General features: G+C 37.6%; 2 protein-coding genes across 3 annotated transcripts; one reads left to right on the plus strand and one right to left on the minus strand.

Moving 5' to 3' along the window:
• Positions 1–1,390: 1,390 nt before the first annotated feature.
• On the plus strand, positions 1,391–10,943 carry kifl (kinesin family-like). 2 transcript variants are annotated; one of them, XM_081366941.1, is made up of 14 exons: positions 1,391–1,488; positions 3,203–3,379; positions 3,549–3,712; positions 3,811–3,917; positions 4,007–4,056; positions 4,138–4,227; positions 4,373–4,472; positions 5,327–5,519; positions 6,012–6,192; positions 6,275–6,485; positions 6,844–7,004; positions 8,150–8,352; positions 10,516–10,594; positions 10,677–10,943. In XM_081366941.1, the coding sequence occupies exons 1-14, from the start codon at positions 1,417–1,419 to the stop codon at positions 10,722–10,724; spliced, it is 1,836 nt and encodes a 611-aa protein (XP_081223067.1). In that variant the 5' UTR covers positions 1,391–1,416; the 3' UTR covers positions 10,725–10,943. The 2 variants fall into 2 exon arrangements, with proteins under 2 accessions (XP_081223067.1, XP_081223068.1); XM_081366942.1 differs by lacking the exon at positions 3,203–3,379 and having other exon boundaries at positions 1,414–1,488.
• A 4,414-nt stretch (positions 10,944–15,357) lies between these two features.
• On the minus strand, positions 15,358–19,948 carry cyp1d1 (cytochrome P450, family 1, subfamily D, polypeptide 1). The gene is made up of 7 exons (XM_081364846.1): positions 19,748–19,948; positions 18,699–19,543; positions 17,855–17,978; positions 17,322–17,411; positions 16,700–16,823; positions 16,494–16,580; positions 15,358–16,212 (listed from the first exon to the last, which is right to left on the minus strand). Exons 2-7 carry the CDS (start codon positions 19,533–19,535, stop codon positions 15,930–15,932), a joined length of 1,545 nt encoding a protein of 514 aa, XP_081220972.1. The 5' UTR covers positions 19,536–19,543; positions 19,748–19,948; the 3' UTR covers positions 15,358–15,929.
• Positions 19,949–20,516: the final 568 nt, after the last annotated feature.

Consider the following 20,516-nt stretch of genomic DNA (forward strand, 5'->3'; position numbering starts at 1 on the left):
TTGATTGATTACCTCTTCATGAACACCAAACCAAAAAATATGTTAGTTTTAATTAATATTATACTGGATATAATTCAGTGTTATAATAAAATGTATTAAAGTGGTCACAATTATTCACTTTTACATAAAAATAATTGATATTTTGGGTTAAACAAAATTGACCAATAGGCTTCTTTCTTTAATGAGAGCTTAAATGGCGAACTATTTTGATGTTATGTTTTGACAGGCTGGCCGATCATGTAGAATCTTTTTTAGCGCCAGAATAGTAAATGACTGTTCCCTATACCAACAGATAACAGATGATATGATCGCAATGAAGAGCAGACATCAGGAGATGATTCAAGAACTGGAGGAGAACTTTCTCATTGCATCAAGAGTGAATCAGGTGATGAGCTTGTTTACTGATCATTCATTTATTCAGACAAACAACTGATTGTATGCATGGATGCTTAAGTTTATTTATCTGTGTGTAGGAAAATACAGCTCTTAAAATTAAGAGGTATTACCAAAATAAGCTTAACACCCTGAAGAGAATCCTAGATATTTACCAGGAAAAGGTGGCCAGAAAAAACACATACTGGGAAGAGAAGGTCAGGGTGAGTCACAAGCATCATCAAATGTGTTTTACTCCCTCAAATTTCCCAAATTCTCAATGGGTTGATCACAGCACATGTAACTCCTTAATCCGATTAGGCCTAAACCTAAATTATGTAATCCTACACTGTAAAAAGTGATCAGTTGACTTAACCTAAAAAAAGTGAGGAAATCTGTTGCCTTAAAATTATTAAGTAGGCTACATAAACTTCATGCGTAACTGAAAAAAATTAAGTTAAGTGTAATTGTCAAGTTTATTTACTTCAGGTTTCCTCACTTTTTTTTAAAGTTAAGTCAACTGATAACTTTTTACAGTGATGGTGTCCTGTATAGGATTTGTATTATATGTTTATTGTTTTAAAGGTTATGCCATTTTGCTGTCATCTGTCTTTCTTTTTCTTTCTTTTTTTTACTGTAATATTTCCTTTTCCTGTGATCAGACTCTGGAGGATCTGAATGAAAAACTTCAGGGGCAACACAAACTGCTGCAGGAGAGAAACCAAAAAGACTTGGCTTCATGGGATAAAGAAAAGGTATACAATTGTGGTGTGTATGTATGAGATTGGCTGTTTAATAGACTAAAGGAATCTAGTGAAACTTTTACAGAACAATATGATGGAATTGTTCTCCTCCCGTCTGGACCTCCTTCACAGCCACCAGGCATCAAGTAAGAGTTGTATAGGTTAATATTGTGTGATAATTTAATATTGAAAGATTGTGACAGTATGATGTTTACAAGATAAAAAAAAACATCTGGTAAAATTAACAAATGGCTCCGTCTCTTTAACAGCACTGCAGGAGCTGCATTTGGCCAGAGCAGAGATGGGGAAGGTCCAGGAGATGCTTGAGGACTTTCAGGAGAAGAAAGAACCAGAAATAACATCTGAAGAAAAGGTAGAAAATCAATAAAAACGTCTCTTCCAGCTCTTAAGACCATCTTCATTCTAAAAGATTCCCTGCAGAGAGTTGGAAAGCAAGACATGTTGTGGTATTTACCATTGGTGATGTGAGGGAACGGCATATGTGATTTCCGTGAGATAGCCTAACTTGTTTTAAAGGGGTGGTTTACTGCCTTTTTTCTTAGCTTGATTATGTTTATGGGCTGCAATATAACATGTCTTCGTGTTTCGTTTGTTAAAAAACGCCTTATTTTTCATAAATTTCACCTTAAGCCGCTTCCTCCTCTGTCATTCGAACGACCGGTTGACTTCCTGATTCTATGAAACCACTCCCTCAGAAAGAGGCAATGAGCTCAGATTGGTTAGTTCGGCCGGTGTGTTGTAATTGGCTAACCTGCGTCCGGAATCTTCACGCCCATTACCTTTACGGGCGACAGTTGCATGTGCTCCGGACCCGGTCAAATGTAATGGTGTCAATATTGCCTCATCAGTTTGAGCCAGAATCAGACCCAGAGAGCGGTGATGAAGAGAGTCAAGCAGAACCTCCGCAAACACGGCTCTTACTAAACGTTTCTGAATGGTAATTTTTTTTAATTATTATTATTTTCTCAAAGAATTTCCACACGCTGTTACTTGAAAATGCTACTGCTGTTTGTTAGCTTTTGAGATACGCTTTCCCCCTGATTAAACATTTAATATAACTGAATACATGACTGAGTAATACCGTTTTTTAAAGATATTGTTTTATTGATAGAATGAACAACCGTTTAACTATTCACAAAACTTACCGGTAGTTTACTCAGTTTGTCGTTTTCTTTAGGTGTACATGTGATAACAGCAGCTGAAGTTTGCTGTTGCGATAATTTTTTTAAGTTTGTACACGTTTCTTATACACACAAAATAACATCGAACTAACTAGCTACTATAACCAAACAGCTTTGGCATTGGTTTGCGTTCTTGATCAAATCAAAAAATTACGTCATAAAGTATACATGGAAAATACGTTTACAAAATTTGTACATATACAAATTCGGGTCCAAAATGTTTATACGCATCTGTCATATACTAAAGCCAGCGCTGGCATTTGTTTACATCCTTGATAAAACTAAAACGTACGTCTTAAATTATACAGGCAAATACATTTAAAATGATTAAATCTTACTTGCAGGTTGTGGCCTCTGGTTTTAAAGCTGTAACTGCTTCATGTTGGAGTAATAGTTTCTTGTTGAATCCGACATTGAACTCGTGTAGATTCTGGAAGCTGTCTTCCGTAAAATGCGCAGCACAGAGAGCTAAACTACGATTGTAATTGTCAGGAACATAACCAAACTTAAATTTTAACCATTGTTGAGTTGACGAACTACAGCGTCTGTAGGAAGCCTGAACACAGAAGACCTGACAGCTACAGCTCTCCACTATAACTCCTCCTCTTCGACAGCAGAACATGTTCCGGAGGGAGGGTTGATGTAAATGTATGGGTTAGTTACGTATAAAACCCGGGAAGTATCTCGTTGTAGTCCCATTCGAGTCGTTTTTGTAGGCATTAAACTTCCTGATTTTTAAAAGACAATATCTCTGCTTACGTTGAACTTTGAGCGCAGCAACTTTGCAGATACTGTTCATGCACCAACAGCAACATTACACAGTATTTAAAATGAAAAAAGTGAAATAGCAATCAACCACCCCTTTAACTGTGCCTTTGCCATCAGGACAGTAGTGACTCAGATGCTCCACTAGATGGAGCACAAGCACGTCTGGAAATTTTGAAGGATAATCTACTAAAGAGGGAGAGAGAGATCTCAATGCTCATGGAAGAACAAGAGCGTGTGACAGATCCTGTTGAACAGTCAGAATATTTTCGCCTCCTCAGTGCTGTTATACAACAGGTCATTTTTATTTTATTAGAACATAGTTTTTAGTTTTTGAATGAAATAAGGTCTATGAAAAATAGTACTGTGTACTAAACCTGAACATGAATTGCTAACAAAATGCTACTTTGTGCCTTCAAATGGACCATGACTGAACAAAACAGCTTTCCTGCATTGTGTATTCCAGGCTCATCATGTTTATGCTGAGCTGACAGAGGCTAAACAGCAGTTTGACCAAATGGCTGAAGACAACAAAAAAATCCTGGCCGAGATTAAAGAAAGTCTTGGCCAAACAGTGGAAGAGTCCAGCCAGAAGAGTCATGAGGAACGAGGGGATGCACAGAAGAAAATGTAGGATCATGGAATGGTTTCTAAAGAGTCAGAATATAGCTTAAAACTGTCAAACTCAGAATAAGCATCGGCTAACTGAATAACGCATGTTAACTCAGGGCAGAGCCACAGGCGGATGATGAATCACAGGCCAGTTTACTCCATCATCAGGTCATACAGGTGGCTTTAGAGTGCATCAGAGCGGGGGCCAAACCCAATTTCATTGGTAAATATGGTCAATTGTTAACTGTGTAAATGATTAATGTCTCTTTTTTGGATGGATGTCTATATAAGTTCATTCTGTGTTATTCTTAGTGACTGGCATGAATGAGGCATGGGAGGCAGAGCTGGATGAAAGAATCAGAGTACGGCACAAACTCACACACACACTAAACATATTCTGTACTCATTATCACTCCATACAGACAATGTTCCTCTCATTTTAGAAATTTAAGGAGGATTTCCAAAACAATGGATTCTTAAACTCTGAAACTGCTAAAAGTGTGGGGCAGCAGTTGTTACTACTTCAAGCTGAGGTGACCACAGCCAAGGGAAATATCTTTCAATGTATAATCTAAACTAAAATTAGACTCTCTAAAATGTTATAGTGACTGAATTGCATGGGAGTCGATTTTTTGGTTTTGCCATTTATGGCCTCATATTTCTTGTCTGTCTATCTAGTTGAAGCAAATCAAAGATGAAAACAAGAAGATTATTGAAACCTACTCAGCTGAAAGAACATTGAGGAAGAAGTACTACAACATGGTGGAGGACATGAAAGGCATGTAGAACCTGATTTCACCAAGTGCAGCATGTTCCTGGAACAACATCCAATCAACCAATTATATTTTTTTAGGGACATGTTTACAGTTAATGTCAAGTTAAGGCTTACAGCCAGGGTTAGGTACTTCTACATCAGTGTTATTCACCTATAATTTCCTTCTGATTTTAGAGATAACTTATGGGTAAGTTTAGGAGAAGGGATATGGTTAGGATAAATTTTTTGGACAGGAATGCTGTTCCAGAATCAACAAAATATGTTGACCCAAGAACTTGTCTAACGCTGCAAAACCAGGACATGCTGAAAGGCATATTATCACAGTTTTACGGTTAAAACATAGAAATTAGTTGATATAGGAACTGTTGCCAACATGGTCTGGTATAGCCCTTTTTTGGGAATACAATGTAATCTGAGTCTTTGGGCAAAATATCTCCAAGACCTTGACTGATTTCCCAGACATTATTTTTTCCTATTTAATCAGTTGTGTTCAAATCCAATAGTATTACAGATGAATGCCAAAAAAAAAAAAAAAAAAACCTACAGGCATTTTTGACCATGCAAGGCTCTTATTTTCACCAAGGCTCCATTTATTTGACCAAAAATACAGTAAAATAATGTCTTTACTGTCACTTTTGACCAATTTAATGCATTATTGCTGAATAAAAGTATTATAAAAGTACCCCAAACTTTTCAAAGGTAAAGTACAATGAGGTACAGCAGTCTGAGCCCACATTGAAAATTGAAACCTAGACATATATTAAAGTTTCTGCACCACTAGGTCACTAATCATATATGTTCATTTTTGACCCTTTAAATTGTTGTCTCTGTCCAACTTTATGTCTGGTCTTGTACAGGTAAGATCAGAGTATTCTGTCGAATAAGGCCACTGACTCTTGCAGAGCAGACAAGAAGAGGTCACACCATTGTTGCTTGTCTTGATGACTACTCTGTGATCCTGGACACCCCTCGAGGACCTCGCGAGTTTCAGTTTGACAAGATCTTCAACTCAGATTGTACGCAAGAGGAGGTCTTCATGGAGTCCAGTGGGTAAGTGTGATAGTGCTGAGACACACTTAAAGCTAAATGCTAAATTAAAGGGATAGCTCACCCAAAAATGTAAATCCTGTCTTTATTTACTCAACCTCACGCCGCCAGTAACCCTTCTTTCTTCTGTGGAACACAAAAGATGAATTTGTGAGGAATATCCTGGGTGCTATATTTAATATAATGAAAGTTAATGAGATATGTGGCTGTCAAGCTGCAAAAATTACAAACAATATTGGTACATGTGATGTGTTTTCTATATTCTGAGTACTCGGATGCTAATAATTCATTATAATTGTTGGAAAACAGCGACCAACTACATAATTAAAAATTTCTCCATCAGTGTTCCACAGAAGAAAGAAACTCATATGGTTTGGAATGACATGAGAGTTAGTAAATGATGACATTTTTGTGAAATATTCCTTTAAGATACGGTATAAGAAATGTGACATTTGTGCAGATTTCCTCAAGATGAAGATGCTAATTTTTTCCTAGGCTAATCCAGTGTGCAATTGATGGATTTAACGTGTGCATTTTTGCGTATGGCCATACGGGTTCAGGGAAAACCTTCACAATGGTTGGAGACAGAGATCGGAGGAACCCAGGAATCATTCCCAGAACATTCACCAAGATCTTTGAGATCATCCAGGATAATGAGTCTAAATTTGAGTTTAAGGTATGTTTAGGTACACTACGTGTTTCTTGAGCTGAACTGATATTCAACAGTCTTCATACTCTTTTCTTTTGTCCGTCCACAGGTTTCAGCCTACATGCTGGAGCTGTACAACGACCGCCTACAGGATCTCTTTGTGAGCCCTTCTGAAGCTTTCAGCAAGCGAATCGAAATTAAGAGGGACAGAAAGGGGCTTGTGTTTGCCCAGGGAGCAGAGACAAAGGAGGCAGCTAGTGCCGGCGAACTCTTTGCATTATTTGAGCAGGGCTGTGCAAATCGCCACATTGCGGCCACAAGTATGTGCTTAATGAAATTTCAAAAGACTCCGGTTAAATGGTTTGGATTAATTGCTTTAGTAACAGTCAGTATGAATGCATGGTAAGAACATAATGACCTGGCACTGATGCCAAACTTCGTAACAAAGGAGAAGGTCCTTGAGTTTAACTGTGTGGTGTGTCTGAGAACAAGCCTAAAGAAGTGACTTAGGGTTATATAGGAGAGACAAGTGCGTCTTTTTTGAACAAATGCAGATTTAATACAGTCTCTGTACATCATCTATGCATGCATCCATCTATTCATTATTGGTTACACAAGTAATATTTGCTGTCAAATGAACTTTGAAACATTTTTCATTTTTATTATACCTTCTTGTAGAGATGAACGTAGAGAGTTCCCGCTCTCACCTGATCATTGGCATCATGATTGAAAGTCGGAATCTGACCAATGGAAGTGTGAGTTTTGGGAAGCTAAGTCTGGTGGACCTGGCAGGAAGTGAACGAGCAGCAAAAACTGGAGCCAAAGATGACCAGCTGAAGGTTTTTTTAAAAGCTGATTTACAGTGGCCCCAGAAAGTATTTGGACACTTCATGTTGGCTTTTATGTGCACCCGAGATGTTGGACAGTCATTATTATGACTTGTCACATGTCACATGTAATTCAGAAGCAAAATACACAAGTGGCTAAACCTAAAACAATTAGGGCAAAACCCCTTTTTTTGCTGTTCCTCTGAATATATGTCAAGTCAAGTCACCTTTATTTACATAGCAGTTTATACAATACAAATGTTTCAAAGCAGCTTTACAGTGATAAACAGGAATATAACAGAATCAATGATGAAAACAGAATTAAATTCTGATGTAAAGCAGCTCTAAAAAAAGACAATAGTGTCATTATTCAGCTGAAGTCAGTTCAGTGTTGATTTAGTTTGATTCAATAACTGTAAAGCTCATCAATTAAAGGTATAGCGGAGGATGTTTTACCTCCTGGTGGGTAACCTATACTATTGGTCCTCCTAATTGTCAATCATTCTGGTGAATCAATCAAACTTTTCAAAAAGTGGAGAGGGCGGGTCTTATCTAAAATTTGGAAAGATCCTCCGCTATACCTTTAAGAAATGAGTTCAATTCAGCTTTAAGCAGCTCTACAGAAGACAATGGAGTTATTTTTTTTCTTTGAGTCATTCAGTGTTGATTCAATTCAGTTCAGTAACAGTACAGATGTTGCAGTAAGTTCAGTACAGTAAGTTCTTCCATTATGAAACAGTTAAATCAGCAATAAAGCAGTTATCATCTGGCTCAAGTCAGTTCAAGTTTTATTCTCATCCAACAGTCACTGCAGTGAAATCAATAAAATTACTGTATATTAAGTGAATAATAAGAGAATACACTTGCAACACTTAAAAACACAAAGTTGGACAACCCCAGTATCCAAATACTTTTTTTTTTTTTTACCATTTTTTACTGTTTCTGCTGTTTTTCTTGCAAATACTACTGTTTAATATTTTTTTTAATATTTTGTTATGTCAAAGATGTTACGTGTGACTTAAAATGTCAAAATACTTACTTCTTAATGCATATTCCGCCCCCATGTATCTATTTACCCCTGACTTTTGTCTTGTATTTTATTTCTAAAACCTCTCACGACAACATTTATCCCACATTGTCTGTTTGTTTCTTTCCAGGAGGCAAACGCTATTAACAAATCTCTGAGTGCTCTTGGAGATGTCATTTCAGCTTTATCAATGGAGCAGCCTCACGTGCCCTACCGTAACAACAAGCTGACCCAGCTCATGCAGGACTCACTGGGGGGCAATGCCAAGACCCTCATGTTCCTCAACATCGCTCCCTCCGACTGCAACCTGGATGAGACTCTCACCTCGCTCATGTGAGATCCAAATACCTTGCATGTATCTCACATGTTCAATCACCTAAATTAATAGCAGCACAAGGCTGCTTCTTGCCACTGTCACCTTTGGCTTGCTCAGTTGGGGTTAAAAAGAAAATTACAGATTCATCAACATTTTGAGTTGGTTGACAGCTCTACTGAGATGGATAATGACACGAACCTTGTAACATTTATTGTTTTTGTTACTGAATAGAATTTAACTGACTTGAGCTAAAAGAAATATTTCCCTTCTGCTGCTTATAGCTGATTCATAATTACTAAAGTTTTCAACATTAATTATGTTATTGAACTTGTAAGAAAAAATGATGTGGACGTCGAAGATCTCAAAAATGAAGTTTATTACAGCATAGCAGTGGCAAGGTACACAAAGCACCTTGGGTTCACCGGCGTCAGAATGAACCCAGAACATCCGAATCTCAAACCTTTAATCCTGTTCTTAATGTAAATGAAGTTGCTCTTGTTGCAACAGCTGTGATCTTTACGTTAATGAAGTTGTGACACCCCATTGTCTGAGAATGTTCTCTGTGTCCCACACCCAGTCCCAATCTACAATTGACTACCATTTGTTCAGGATACAGTATGATCAACCCAAATGGTGAAGAAACAATATAACTTGACTTTCTTTCATCTCTATGATAATTAAGCCATTTTGGGGATGAGCTCATTCTAAAATATATTTTGGAGTGGAATCTGGGTCGAGGCAGACTACAATTACTTAAAAACTAAACTGAGACAACACTGTACTAAATTGACCTGAATAATGACACTTATTTTCTATAGAGCTGCTTTAAAGCTGAATTTGAACTGGTTTCATAATTGTTGAGTTTTACATTAATAACACTATTGTCCTGTTTATTAACGTGAAGCTGCTTTGAAACAAATCTGTATTCTATAAAGCATTTTATAAATAAATGTGAGGCGAGTTCTTCTGTGTCCTAAAATCTTTTAAATATTCTCTTCCCCCCCTCCCCCTCCCTCCCCTTCCCTCCCCTTCCCTCCCCTTCCCTCCCCTTAGGTTTAAATAAAACTTTGGACCTCACTTCATATCACTGTAAACCCTAAATAGTTAGCAGAACTAAAAAAATAAATTAAAAAAGTTAATCAGTTACATACGTTAATAAACTCCCAAGATTAAAGGGGGGGTGAAATGCTCATTTTCACTCAATCTCCTGTTAATCTTGAGTACCTATAGAGTAGTATTGCATCCTTCATATCTCCAAAAAGTATTTAGTTTTATTATATTTATAAAAGAAAGATAGGCTGTAACGAGTCTTTCCGGAAAAAAACGAGCGGCTGGGGGCGGGCCGTGTGGGCGAAGCTAAAGCTGTGTGCTAATGCGCCACACTAACAACACAGAGACATTTGAAGCAGTTTTACTCACCGCCCGGTTCCAACGCACGACCGCGAACCTTTATCATTGCGACTGCTCGATCCTTAAGCATTAGACGATCTGCAAATCCGTCGATCTGGGCTTTGTTTATAAAACAATCATCGTCGAAATGCAGGGAACAAACAGTCTTACACAGCTCCGTTGATGATGCTCTGAAAAAACAAACTCCATCCACTGGTCCCTTAACGCTGGGTTTTTGGGGAATCTGTGCAGGGTTGTCTTGCCCTGGCAACCAAAAACCCACTTCTTTGGTGACATTGACTTCCAAAAGCCGAGCAGAGCGCTTTGATGGCGAACTGCTTTCGCTCTCTTGCTCTGGTCTACGAGTGCGCGCGCGCCCGCGGTTTTCCGGCAGAAGTGCCCTTAGGACCCATATAAGGAAATTCCGCCCCAACTGACGTCACGCAGACCCATACTCGAAAAAAACTTTCCGAAACTTGTGACAAACCGGAAGGACAATTTTTGGCACAGAAATACTCCTTCAAAAGTACAATTTAATTTTTGAAACTTTGTCCATGTTTAGCATGGGAATCCAACTCTTTATCAGTGTAAAAAACTCAGTATGCATGAAATAGCATTTCACCCCCCCTTTAAGTTTATAACTTTATCATTTGTACCACTCTAGCAAGTTTTCTGCTCTTAACTTGAAATCTTGAGTAAGCTAATCATATAATTGTATATAGTTTTGCAGCATAAAGGCTGTTTTCCAAGGAATATACAGTAATATACACTTTAAAATTGGTTTATTCCAGCTATGCGACTCGAGTGAAAGCCATCACCAACAATGCTCAAAGGAACATAGACAGCAAGGAAATTGCTCAGCTGAAAGAGGTATGTACATTATTAATCAAAATCACACCTTTTTATTGTGTGAGCACACATTTATGTCTCATTTAATCTGTGTACTTCACAGGTGATTTTAAAATTGAAGTCAGGCCAGCCTGTGGAAGAAGATGTCTAAACTTCCATATAGTCCTGGAGATATGGCTATTTTAAATTAGACCCGTTTCCATTTATGCATGTTATATACCTTTCTAACCATTTCTCATAACATATGAATACTAGAAATGTAATTAGACAAAAACATGGTTTGAAAAATGGATTCATGATGTACTCGCTCATTATACTGTATATATTTTGTCAATTTTAAACTCAAAGTTACGGACTACAGCTTTAATTTAAAACAAACACATAAAATAAACAAAGTAAATTAACAAACCTATCTTTCATTTCACTATACATTTTAGCAATTGCAGCTCCAGTCATGGCCTTTTTGTGTGTAATGTGTTTTCTTTCTGTGAGAAGGAATTTGTACCCAGTGTGTCCCTTTTCACCCCTTATCTAAATGTGCGTGTCAGGCTAACGCCGAAGGCAAAGGTGGGCCAGCCATCGCATGCAACCCAATTAGGCACATATGGTGCCCAGCGGCGGGAACAGAGGAACCAGCGCCAATTATGAAGTCACTTGGCCAATTTATGCTGCTAATGTGTGAAAAGGAAATGAGCGTGAATGAAGCCTCACTTGGCAAATACAGGAGGCAAATGAATGCGAGAGTTGTGCCGATGATTGACGCTGTCATGCAGTCAGATCTCAATGCAAAACACACACAGAGTGGTCCGGGGACATGAAAGGCCCATGTGATGGTTTGAGAACAATGGTAATCTCAATATTTTAGAGTCCTGTTTTACAACCTGTAAATAAGAATGATAAAGTTACAAGTATACAAAGTGCAAGAGAAACTGTAGAAGGCCATAAGCCCGTGCATGAGCTGTAGGGATATTTATAATCTTTAACATTTTATCTTTAGAGTAAAATGTAGTTCAGTTGATCTAAATGCACATAAAATACCATTCAAAAGTCTGGGGTACATACGATTTTTTTTTTTATGTTTTCTTAAGTCCCTTATGTTTATTAATGCTGCATTTATTTTATCAAAATACAATAAAACCATAATGTTGTGAAATATTATAATTTATCAAAAATAACTGTAATAACAAAAGGACCCCCTCTTGCCTTCAGAACTGCCTTATTTCTTCATGGCATAGATTCAACAAGGTGCTGGAAAAAGAGATTCCAGAGATTTTGGTCCATTTTGACATGATTGCATCACACAGTTGCTGCAGATTTGTCAGCTGCACATCCATGATGCGAATCTTCCATTCCACCACATCCCAAACGTCTTGGGAAATCTGTGCACTCACTGTCATGTTCAAGAGAGGATTTGAGCTTTGAGACATGGCATGTTATTCTGCTGGATGAGTACACTGTGGTTATAAAGGGATGGACATGGTCACAAACAATACTCAGGTAGGCTGTGGCATAATGCTCAATTGGTACTAAGGGGCCCAAAAGTTTCCGCCTGAACTGTTGATATGGATCCATGCTTTCATGTTGTTTACACCAAATTGTGACTTGACCATCTGAATGTTCAAGAAATCAAGACTCATCAGACCAGACGTCGTTTTTCTAATCTTCTATTGATGAGCCCGTGCGAATAGTAGCCTCAGTTTCCTGTTCGTAGATGACAGGAGTGTCACCGGTGTGGTCTTCTGCTGTTGTAGCCCATCTGCTTCAAGGTTTGACCATAGACTGTAAAAAATATGGACGTAGTGTCCGTGACGTCACCCGTAGGTTTCTGAAGAGCATTTTTGAAGCTTAAAGTGGGCGGAGCCGGCCGTCGCCATCTTGGCCTTGCGTCACTCCCGGATAACAAAAATAGGCAAACAGTGAGTGGAGCTGAGGAGCCTGGCTATCTGAAATCACCTAGCTCGACGTGATCGAGTTAGCTGATGATGTAAAGCCAATTAAACGTTCCTATTTTTGCCCTTCGAAATATTATAATAGTTAAAAGACATGGCTACAAGTGTTACTTCGAGAGTGTTTGTGTGTGACAGTGATTTATGTGCATACATGTCCGTCACTCTTTCATGGTCCGTCAGCGCGGCATTGCTCAAGTTCGTAGAGAGCTTATTCAGTCCATTTTAAATTCTGATTTTGGCCGTCTCTCAAATGGGTTAAACCATAGATATATTGCCTTTGAAGTGCAAGTAAATGCGCTAGAAAATCCGCGCTCATTCATGTGCATTTATTGCATGGACGGAGAAAGCGCCGACGCCTGCATGATTTCATCTGACGGTATAAACATATTATAATCCATCTGTTCCGTGAGAGCAGAACGAACGAGCATTTATTGACGTTTTAAATTTGAAAACCCCAAAAAGCAACGAAATTGTCAGACATCCATTAGTGCAGGTTCACGGAGGAAAACAACTAGTGCAGGTTCACGGAGGAAAACAACTGAAATACAGCGCTGGTTGTTCTCTCGAACGATAACGACGGAATCCAAAGATTAGCTGTATAGACCAAAGCCACATAGAGATCCAGGCTGTAAACATATTTTTTTCTGCTGTAAAGTTGGTAATTTTAACATGAGGGAGATACAGATTTGACTCACTTCTGCAGCCAGGCCAAGCGGCCAGTCAATGAATTGCAGTTTAACTCACTTCCGTGTTGGTTTCAAGAGAGAGACGGGGAGGTTGCCGCTTGGGTTTGACGTGTTGTGTGTTCAGAGATGCTCTTCTGCAGACCTTGGTTATAACAAGTGGATATTTAAGTAACTGTTGCCTTTCTATCAGTTCGGACCAGTCTGGCTATTCTCCTCTTGACCTCGAGCATCAAGAAGTAATTTTCACCCACAGAACTGCTGCTCACTGGATATTTCCTCATTTTTGGACCATTCTCTGTAAACCCTAGAGATGGTTGTGCATGAAAATCCCAGTGGATCAGCAGTTTCTGATATACTCAGACCACCCGTCTGGTACCAACAAACATGCCACATTCAAAGTGACTTAAATCATCTTTCTTCCCCATTCTGATGCTCAATTTGAACTTCAGCAGATCGTCTTGACCATGGCTGCGTCCGAAAACTTAGGCAGCTGACCTATCAGGCAAGGTACCTCACAAAATTGATTTCGGACAGACTTCTGAGACAGCGCAGCGGTTTAATGATCTACAGCAAAATAGAACGAGCTTTGGTGAAAACTAAATTAATATTTAATGACTAGTAAGTCTTGCTAGAAAGGAAAACGTTGATCAAATATGTACATTTACACACAAACTGACGACCAGCAGCAACTTTCAGACGCCATCTTTATTTTTCTAACTCAACTGTCACTCTACGTCTCAATGCCCATACTATCCATCTTAAAACAGTTTGTGAGATTAAAATAAGTGTGTCCCAAAGCATAGTATGTTGAAAAAAGAACGCCAGAAGTCACCGGATCGTCTACTATTTCCAGTAGATTTTCGAAGTGTGGATCCATGCACACTCTAAAGGCTACAAACATGAGTAAAAAGTGTTAAAAAAAAAAAAAAAAAGGTTTAGAGGTTTAGATATAGGTTTGAGTGACTAATCAAAGTTTAACCTGATAAAAAAAATATATATATATATATATATATATATATATATATATATATATACACACACACACACACACACACACACACACACACATATATATATATATATATATATATATATATATATATATATATATATATACAGTACCAGTCAAAAGTTTGGAAACATTACTATTCTTAATGTTTTTGAAAGAAGTCTCTTATGCTCATCAAGCCTGCAGTAAAAAAAAAAAAAAAAATCATAAATATTATGAAATATTAATACAATTTAAAATAATGGTTCTCTTTTTTAATATACTTTAAAATGTCATTTATTTTTGTGATGCAAAGCTGAATTTTCATCAGCAAGTACTCCAGTCTTTGGTGTCTTATGATCCTTCAGAAATCATTCTAATATGATGATTATAATATGATATGATCTAATATGAGATGTATATATATAATGTTATCCGTGCCAGTGATGAAAGGATTTTCAGAGAATTTGCTTTTAATTTAAGTATTGGGTTTCAATATAAGCCACACATTCACACGTTGACTCATATTTTACTAAGATGCGATTATATATAGTTTATACTCTTTCTTATGTACAGAAATGGACCGTGGTGAACATATTTAGACTTAGAACATTATAAACCCTGTACAAACTTTACTGTCAGTCATCAATGACAGTTGTCACAGTTGCTAGGAGACAAGACCAGTCCTCCATGGCTAGTCAGTCCCATTTCACAACGCTCGGCCCGACCTTTCACGGCCTTCGAAGGATGCGGTCTTTGAATTGGGACACTTCCTATATTTTAATTTATTCCTGTGGTGGTGAAGCTGAATTTTCATCAGTCATTACTCGTGCTGAAGAAACTTTTCTTATTGTCATCAGTGTTAAAAAACGTTATTTTTTTCTGGATTCTTTGATGAATAGATAGTTCAAAAGAACAGCATTTATTTAAAATGGATTTTCTTTGTAATAACGTAAAAGTCTTAAACAATTGAATACATTTTATCAATTTCTTTCAAATAAATAAATAAAGAATCTTTCTGTCCTCAAACTTTTGAAAGGTAGTGTACATCAATACCAGCTCATGCTATAGTCAAGAGACACAAACAGATCTCAATCACTCATCTCTCTTCACAAACTTTGAAAATGAAAAAAAAAAAAAAAAACTAAACAAATACATTTTAGGGGTTTTAACTGTCCTTTATTCTATTAAATTCTGTGATGTTCAATAACAAGGATAACAACAGTTTAGTGATATGAGAGACTTGACAACTTTAAAGTATTATAAATATCATATAATTTTGTATAGTCAATATATTATATTAAACTGGATTACATTTTATTCATTATTAACAATATTTGTTTGTTAATGCAAAATCAGATCTGATTCTCTCTCACTGATTCAGTTTATGTAACACAAAGCAGCTTAACATATTGTGGCTTTCTTAGATGTTTCAAATATCTGTGAAACACTTACAAGCTTAATCCTTCATGCATGATCACATATATTGATAAGCTCAGAGTACAAAAGTAAACATTCAAGTAACAGTTGAGCTGAATACTCTACTAAAACACTAACATTTGAAACAGAGGTAGAGAAAAGACCACATGATGATTATTAGTGACGAATTAGCTTAGCAGTCCAGTGATGGCCGACATTAGCTTTGTGCTGTGACTTCAATGATTCTGAGGTGCATTGTAGGTTGATTTGGGGTGCATAAAACATAACACCTGGAACACTGAGAGCATAATAGTTTAGTTACGAGGTGAGATTTTTATTAGGAAGGGTCTGGGCTTCATGGTGAGTCCAAATGTAGAGCTCAGGTCAAGCTCTTGCCCTGGAACATTCTCTATGTGCAGACGATGCAACAGGGTGGTTAAGAACACAAACATCTCCAGACGGGCAAAGCTGTCACCGAGGCAACGCCGTATTCCCATGCCGAATATCATTACCTTCTCAGTCACATTTTTATTCAGATGGCCAGACAGGGTGAGGAATCGTTCGGGTCGGAAAGCCTCAGGATCGCCCCAAATTTCCCTTTTTGCCAAATAATGAGTTTAATTCAGTTCTATTGAGTTATTGAATTTATTAACGTTATATATTTATATAAAAGATAAAAATTAATGTAAAAATATATGAATAAATATTATAAAAATAACTTTACTTTTATATATAAAATGATGTAATAAAATGATTTATAATCATTTACATTATATTTCATATTATAATATCATATTAATGAACTAAATAATATGTATATAATAAAGAGAGCCTTAGGAAACACATTAATAAGAATGTGTCAGGAATGTGATACTTACACATCGTGATTGACTTGATATTGGTTGATGAACACACACATGTCTTTGGGGATGAAGTATCCATTCAGTATTATGTTTTCAGTTGTGCTAGATAACATGGAGGAAAATGTGAGTACCTGTTTATGAATACAGTCATATGTTAATAGTATGATACTATAACTATAACACTATGATACTATAGAGAAACAGAGAAAAAATGGACTCACCAGTGAGGTATGGTGAAAGGCATGTAGGATGCATGACGAAACACTTCAAATATGAAAGCTTCTGTGTACGGCATGTTTGGCTTGTCTTTAAACTGTGGAAGCCTGTTCATACCAACCTGATTATCTAGGAAAGCACATATAGCATAATAAACACCCAGAAATGAAGATGAAGAGATACTTCATGAATTTTGAACTGAATTTAACCATATTATTTTGGACCTCACAAATTGTTTTAGTACTGGAAGATTTCTTAAAAAAAAAAAAAAAAAATTCAGATGTCTCTTTTTGCAGTCAAATAACCCTGTAGATAAAATCTCATTTAAAACAAAATCATTTCCCTTTTCATAGCAAATTCCAAAAGACCAAAATAAAGCAAGGCCACAGGAAGACACTTTTAGTTCTCCATCAACGTATTTTAAACTCCACTTTCAAAATTGTGTATTGAATCGTCTATAATTTTTGGTTTCCTGTGTCTGTCCCACAACAAACCACAAATCCCGCTAATGCAGATTCAGTTTCCCCAGGATGCCGCAGCACAGCTGAAGAAAGGGACGTGCATGATGGGAAATTGTTTTTTCTAGTAAACACAATGTTGTGTTGATTGGCCCTTTCTAGTCTTCACCTATCTCCTGGAGGATTTTAGCCTGGATGTCTGGAAACTTGATCAGGTATAAAAGGCTCCACTGCAAACCGGAGATGATAGTGTCAAAACCTACAAGGAAAAAAAAAGGCATTGTTTATGATCATAATCTGTTAACAGCCTTAAGACACAAGTCACAATTAGCATATGGGCAACCAAATCGAAAGAAGATGTGTTGTGGGCTGTTCTCAGGCTAAAAGAATGAAAATGAGTGGTTTGAGCTCCTCATGGGGGTTTGTTAAATACTGTTTAATGAACTAGAACTACCAAGATGCATAAACTGAAACAGGAATGAACAGCACAAGCCAAGAGCAGATGAAGAACATACAGTACATCTAAAGCAAATTGTCAGAAAAACTCCATGTCTATTCTAGATCAGTCTGCAGAGCCTCCCCTGTGACAGCAAAGAGCCAGGAAAAACATCTGGTTCTGGATGTAAATGGTTCTGTTGTATGTCTTTCTAAAAGCACGACGCCACATTCGCACATGTATTCTCTTGACTCCTGGTCTCTCACCGGCTCCGAAGATGTCAATAACACTGTGGACGATCTGTGAGTTGCTGAGCATGGCCGTTTGCTCGTCCTCTTGCCTGTCCTCACTCATTGCTATAAGGGCATCGGTGATGTCCCGAATACAGTTCTGTACAAAAAACACAGAGAATCAGATTTGCAAAATGTTTAAAATGTGGGAAAATAAACAGTGAATGTACTCTCTCTATGACATTTACATCCATCTTGTTCCATGTATGCGGGTGCCTTCTCCACACATGCATGCATTGTTTACACCAAATTCAACTGTGCATGTGAATATTTTAGTTTGTATAAACAGAAAGAAAGCATCACTTCACATGCACTCTGAAAGAAAAATCTCTTTATATTTTGGAGTATAGGTCGGATAATAGTTACTGACCACAATGTATAAAAAAAATACCAATATAGCATACTGTTCAAAGTTTAAGGCCAGTAAGATTTAGTTTTTTTAAAGAGATTAATAGTTTTATTCTTTTATTCAGCAATGATGAATTAAATTGATAAAAAGTGACAGTAAAGACAGTTATTTTCAAATTGCTTATAATAAGAAATGTTACTTTAGCACCAAATCAGAGTGATTTCTGAAGGATCATGTGACACTGAAGACTAGAGTAACGCTAGTTCACAATGTTATACTGTTTTATTGAATTTACCGTATTGTGTTTTGATAAAATAAACACAGCCTTGGTGAGCATAAGAGACATCTCATGAGAAGAGATGTAATCTGAGGCTTCTGACACTAACAATCTGCCACTCATCTCTGGGATAAAATAATTATGTTCCTGCAGGAATGTTTTGTCTTCTCATTTTTATATTTCAACAGTATTACCCTATCAAAGGTGATGAGATGTTCCCTGATGTTGCGCTCCATGAAGCTGTTCATTCTGCCAATGTGCTGGACCATCTTTCGCAGAGACGGACTGGGCAGGTAACGGAAGATAGGAAAAAAGTCTGCCAGATTCCCTGCAGCAAAGAGGCGCAGGACTTCATTATTGATTTGGACGATGGTGAGGAACTCTTTATCGTTATGGGCATACCGCTTGCCAAAACACAGAGTGCAGACCACATTGGCAACTGAGGTCACTAGCAACTTAACCGGGTCGAGCCCTGAATCCCCAACCTTATCTCCTTGTTCCTTCAGAGCCTCCACCATCTCCATGGCCTCTGTGCAGATATGTTCCTCCAAAAGACACGAGGCACTTGAGTCTCTGGGCTCAGCTTGGGAGAAGGTCCTCAAGGCATTTCTGCAGATCTTTTTGTGAAGCACCCAAGCTTCGCCATACTTCTCACTAAATGTCATACTGGTGCCATTAGCAACGGCAGAGAATGTAAAAAGGTCAGGGCGTCCAGCAAATGCCTCTCCTTGCCGCACCAGAGCCTCCTTGATTGTAGAATAGCCGCTCAAAACAACTACCACAAGAGAACCCATTTGCACCTGGAACACATCTCCATACTGAACCCTCAGGTTTGTTAATGACAAATGGATTTGTTCCCCCATCTGGAAAAGGTTGCCCACTAACGGCCAAGGTTTGGGACCTGGAGGAAAGGAGCAGCCTGGTCCTCTCCGTCGACCATGGAGAGCCAGCAAGAGCAGAGCGAAGGCACAGAGGAACAAAGTCACTCCAGATGTAACGTTAGTCGTTCGGGAAATCTCCTCAAGATACATGGCATACACTGCAAAGGGAGAAAATGACTGTGATATGTTTAAAAATAGGGGTTTAACGCATTAAGCATAATACACTGCTCTATTTTACACTCTATAAATAGCTTTAAAGATAAACTTTAGAGAAATTAAACCTTTATAATAGCTATTATAGTATGAATGTATATTACTTTCAAATAAAACGGCACTGAAGACAGAAGCGGAAAAAAGCTTACCTTTGAAACCGCTCCCGCGTTTGCAATCAAATACTTCCAAAGTATCACCAGCTGAAAAATGGCTGTGCAAGAACTCTTTTTAAGAACGTACGTGTCTCCATGACTGCACAAAAACACAGACTGATTCTCAGGAGAACACTGGAGGGCCGTCGAGATGATCGATGCACAAGCATGAATGAAAGCCAATGAGATATTAAGTGCGTGTTTCCACACGATGGCAGTGTTTTAAAACCCTGAAAGCTCACAGCCTTTACAAATCGAGGAGGAAAGAGAAAGCAGAATCGATTATGATTAGAAAATTGCATCGAGTTATATGACAGTCTGTTAATGAAATAATACTGCCAGCTGTGACTGTTTGCGTCGATGGTTTCTGTATGCATTTTAGGGAGGGTTTTAAAATTAGATTCGTAAAATCTAATGAAAAAAAAAAAAAAAAAAAAAAACGTCAAATCAAATTGGTAGACATTGCTTGGCGTAAAAAAATACGCCAACCATTATCTTAAAAAAATAAAATAATAATTGCCAGTACGTTAGTGGACCAGTAGTAATTGCATTCTTGTCTGTAGAAGTGCATTTGTCATAGACGAAACTCCAGTAATTAAAGTAGCCTTCTGTTCTACTTAATTATTTAATATGTGGTAGCCTATAAGGGAACATATTATGAAACAAGGAAATAATGACTGGATTCTGGGTAAGCTATTGAGCATACTGGATTCCCAATACTTAGCACTGCACATATAATTTGATTTGACTTAAAAAATATTTAATA

Source organism: Scardinius erythrophthalmus (genome assembly GCF_964197995.2).
Source record: "Scardinius erythrophthalmus genome assembly, chromosome: 5".
NCBI classification, from domain to species: domain Eukaryota; kingdom Metazoa; phylum Chordata; class Actinopteri; order Cypriniformes; family Leuciscidae; genus Scardinius; species Scardinius erythrophthalmus.

What these genes read in the sequence shown, in the direction of transcription:
- kifl (XM_081366941.1), top strand. Translation starts at nt 1,417, where the DNA reads ATGGGGAAGGTCCAGGAGATGCTTGAGGACTTTCAGGAGAAGAAAGAA. An exon ending in TCAGTGCTGTTATACAACAG is followed by an intron (nt 3,380 to 3,548) that starts GTCATTTTTATT and finishes TGTGTATTCCAG; the next exon opens with GCTCATCATGTTTATGCTGA. An exon ending in CATGGTGGAGGACATGAAAG is followed by an intron (nt 4,473 to 5,326) that starts GCATGTAGAACC and finishes GGTCTTGTACAG; the next exon opens with GTAAGATCAGAGTATTCTGT.
- cyp1d1 (XM_081364846.1), bottom strand. Translation starts at nt 19,535, where the DNA reads ATGTATCTTGAGGAGATTTCCCGAACGACTAACGTTACATCTGGAGTG. An exon ending in TATTGACATCTTCGGAGCCG is followed by an intron (nt 17,412 to 17,854) that starts GTGAGAGACCAG and finishes TTTTCCTTGTAG; the next exon opens with GTTTTGACACTATCATCTCC. An exon ending in TATCAAGTCAATCACGATGT is followed by an intron (nt 16,213 to 16,493) that starts GTAAGTATCACA and finishes TTTGGCAAAAAG; the next exon opens with GGAAATTTGGGGCGATCCTG.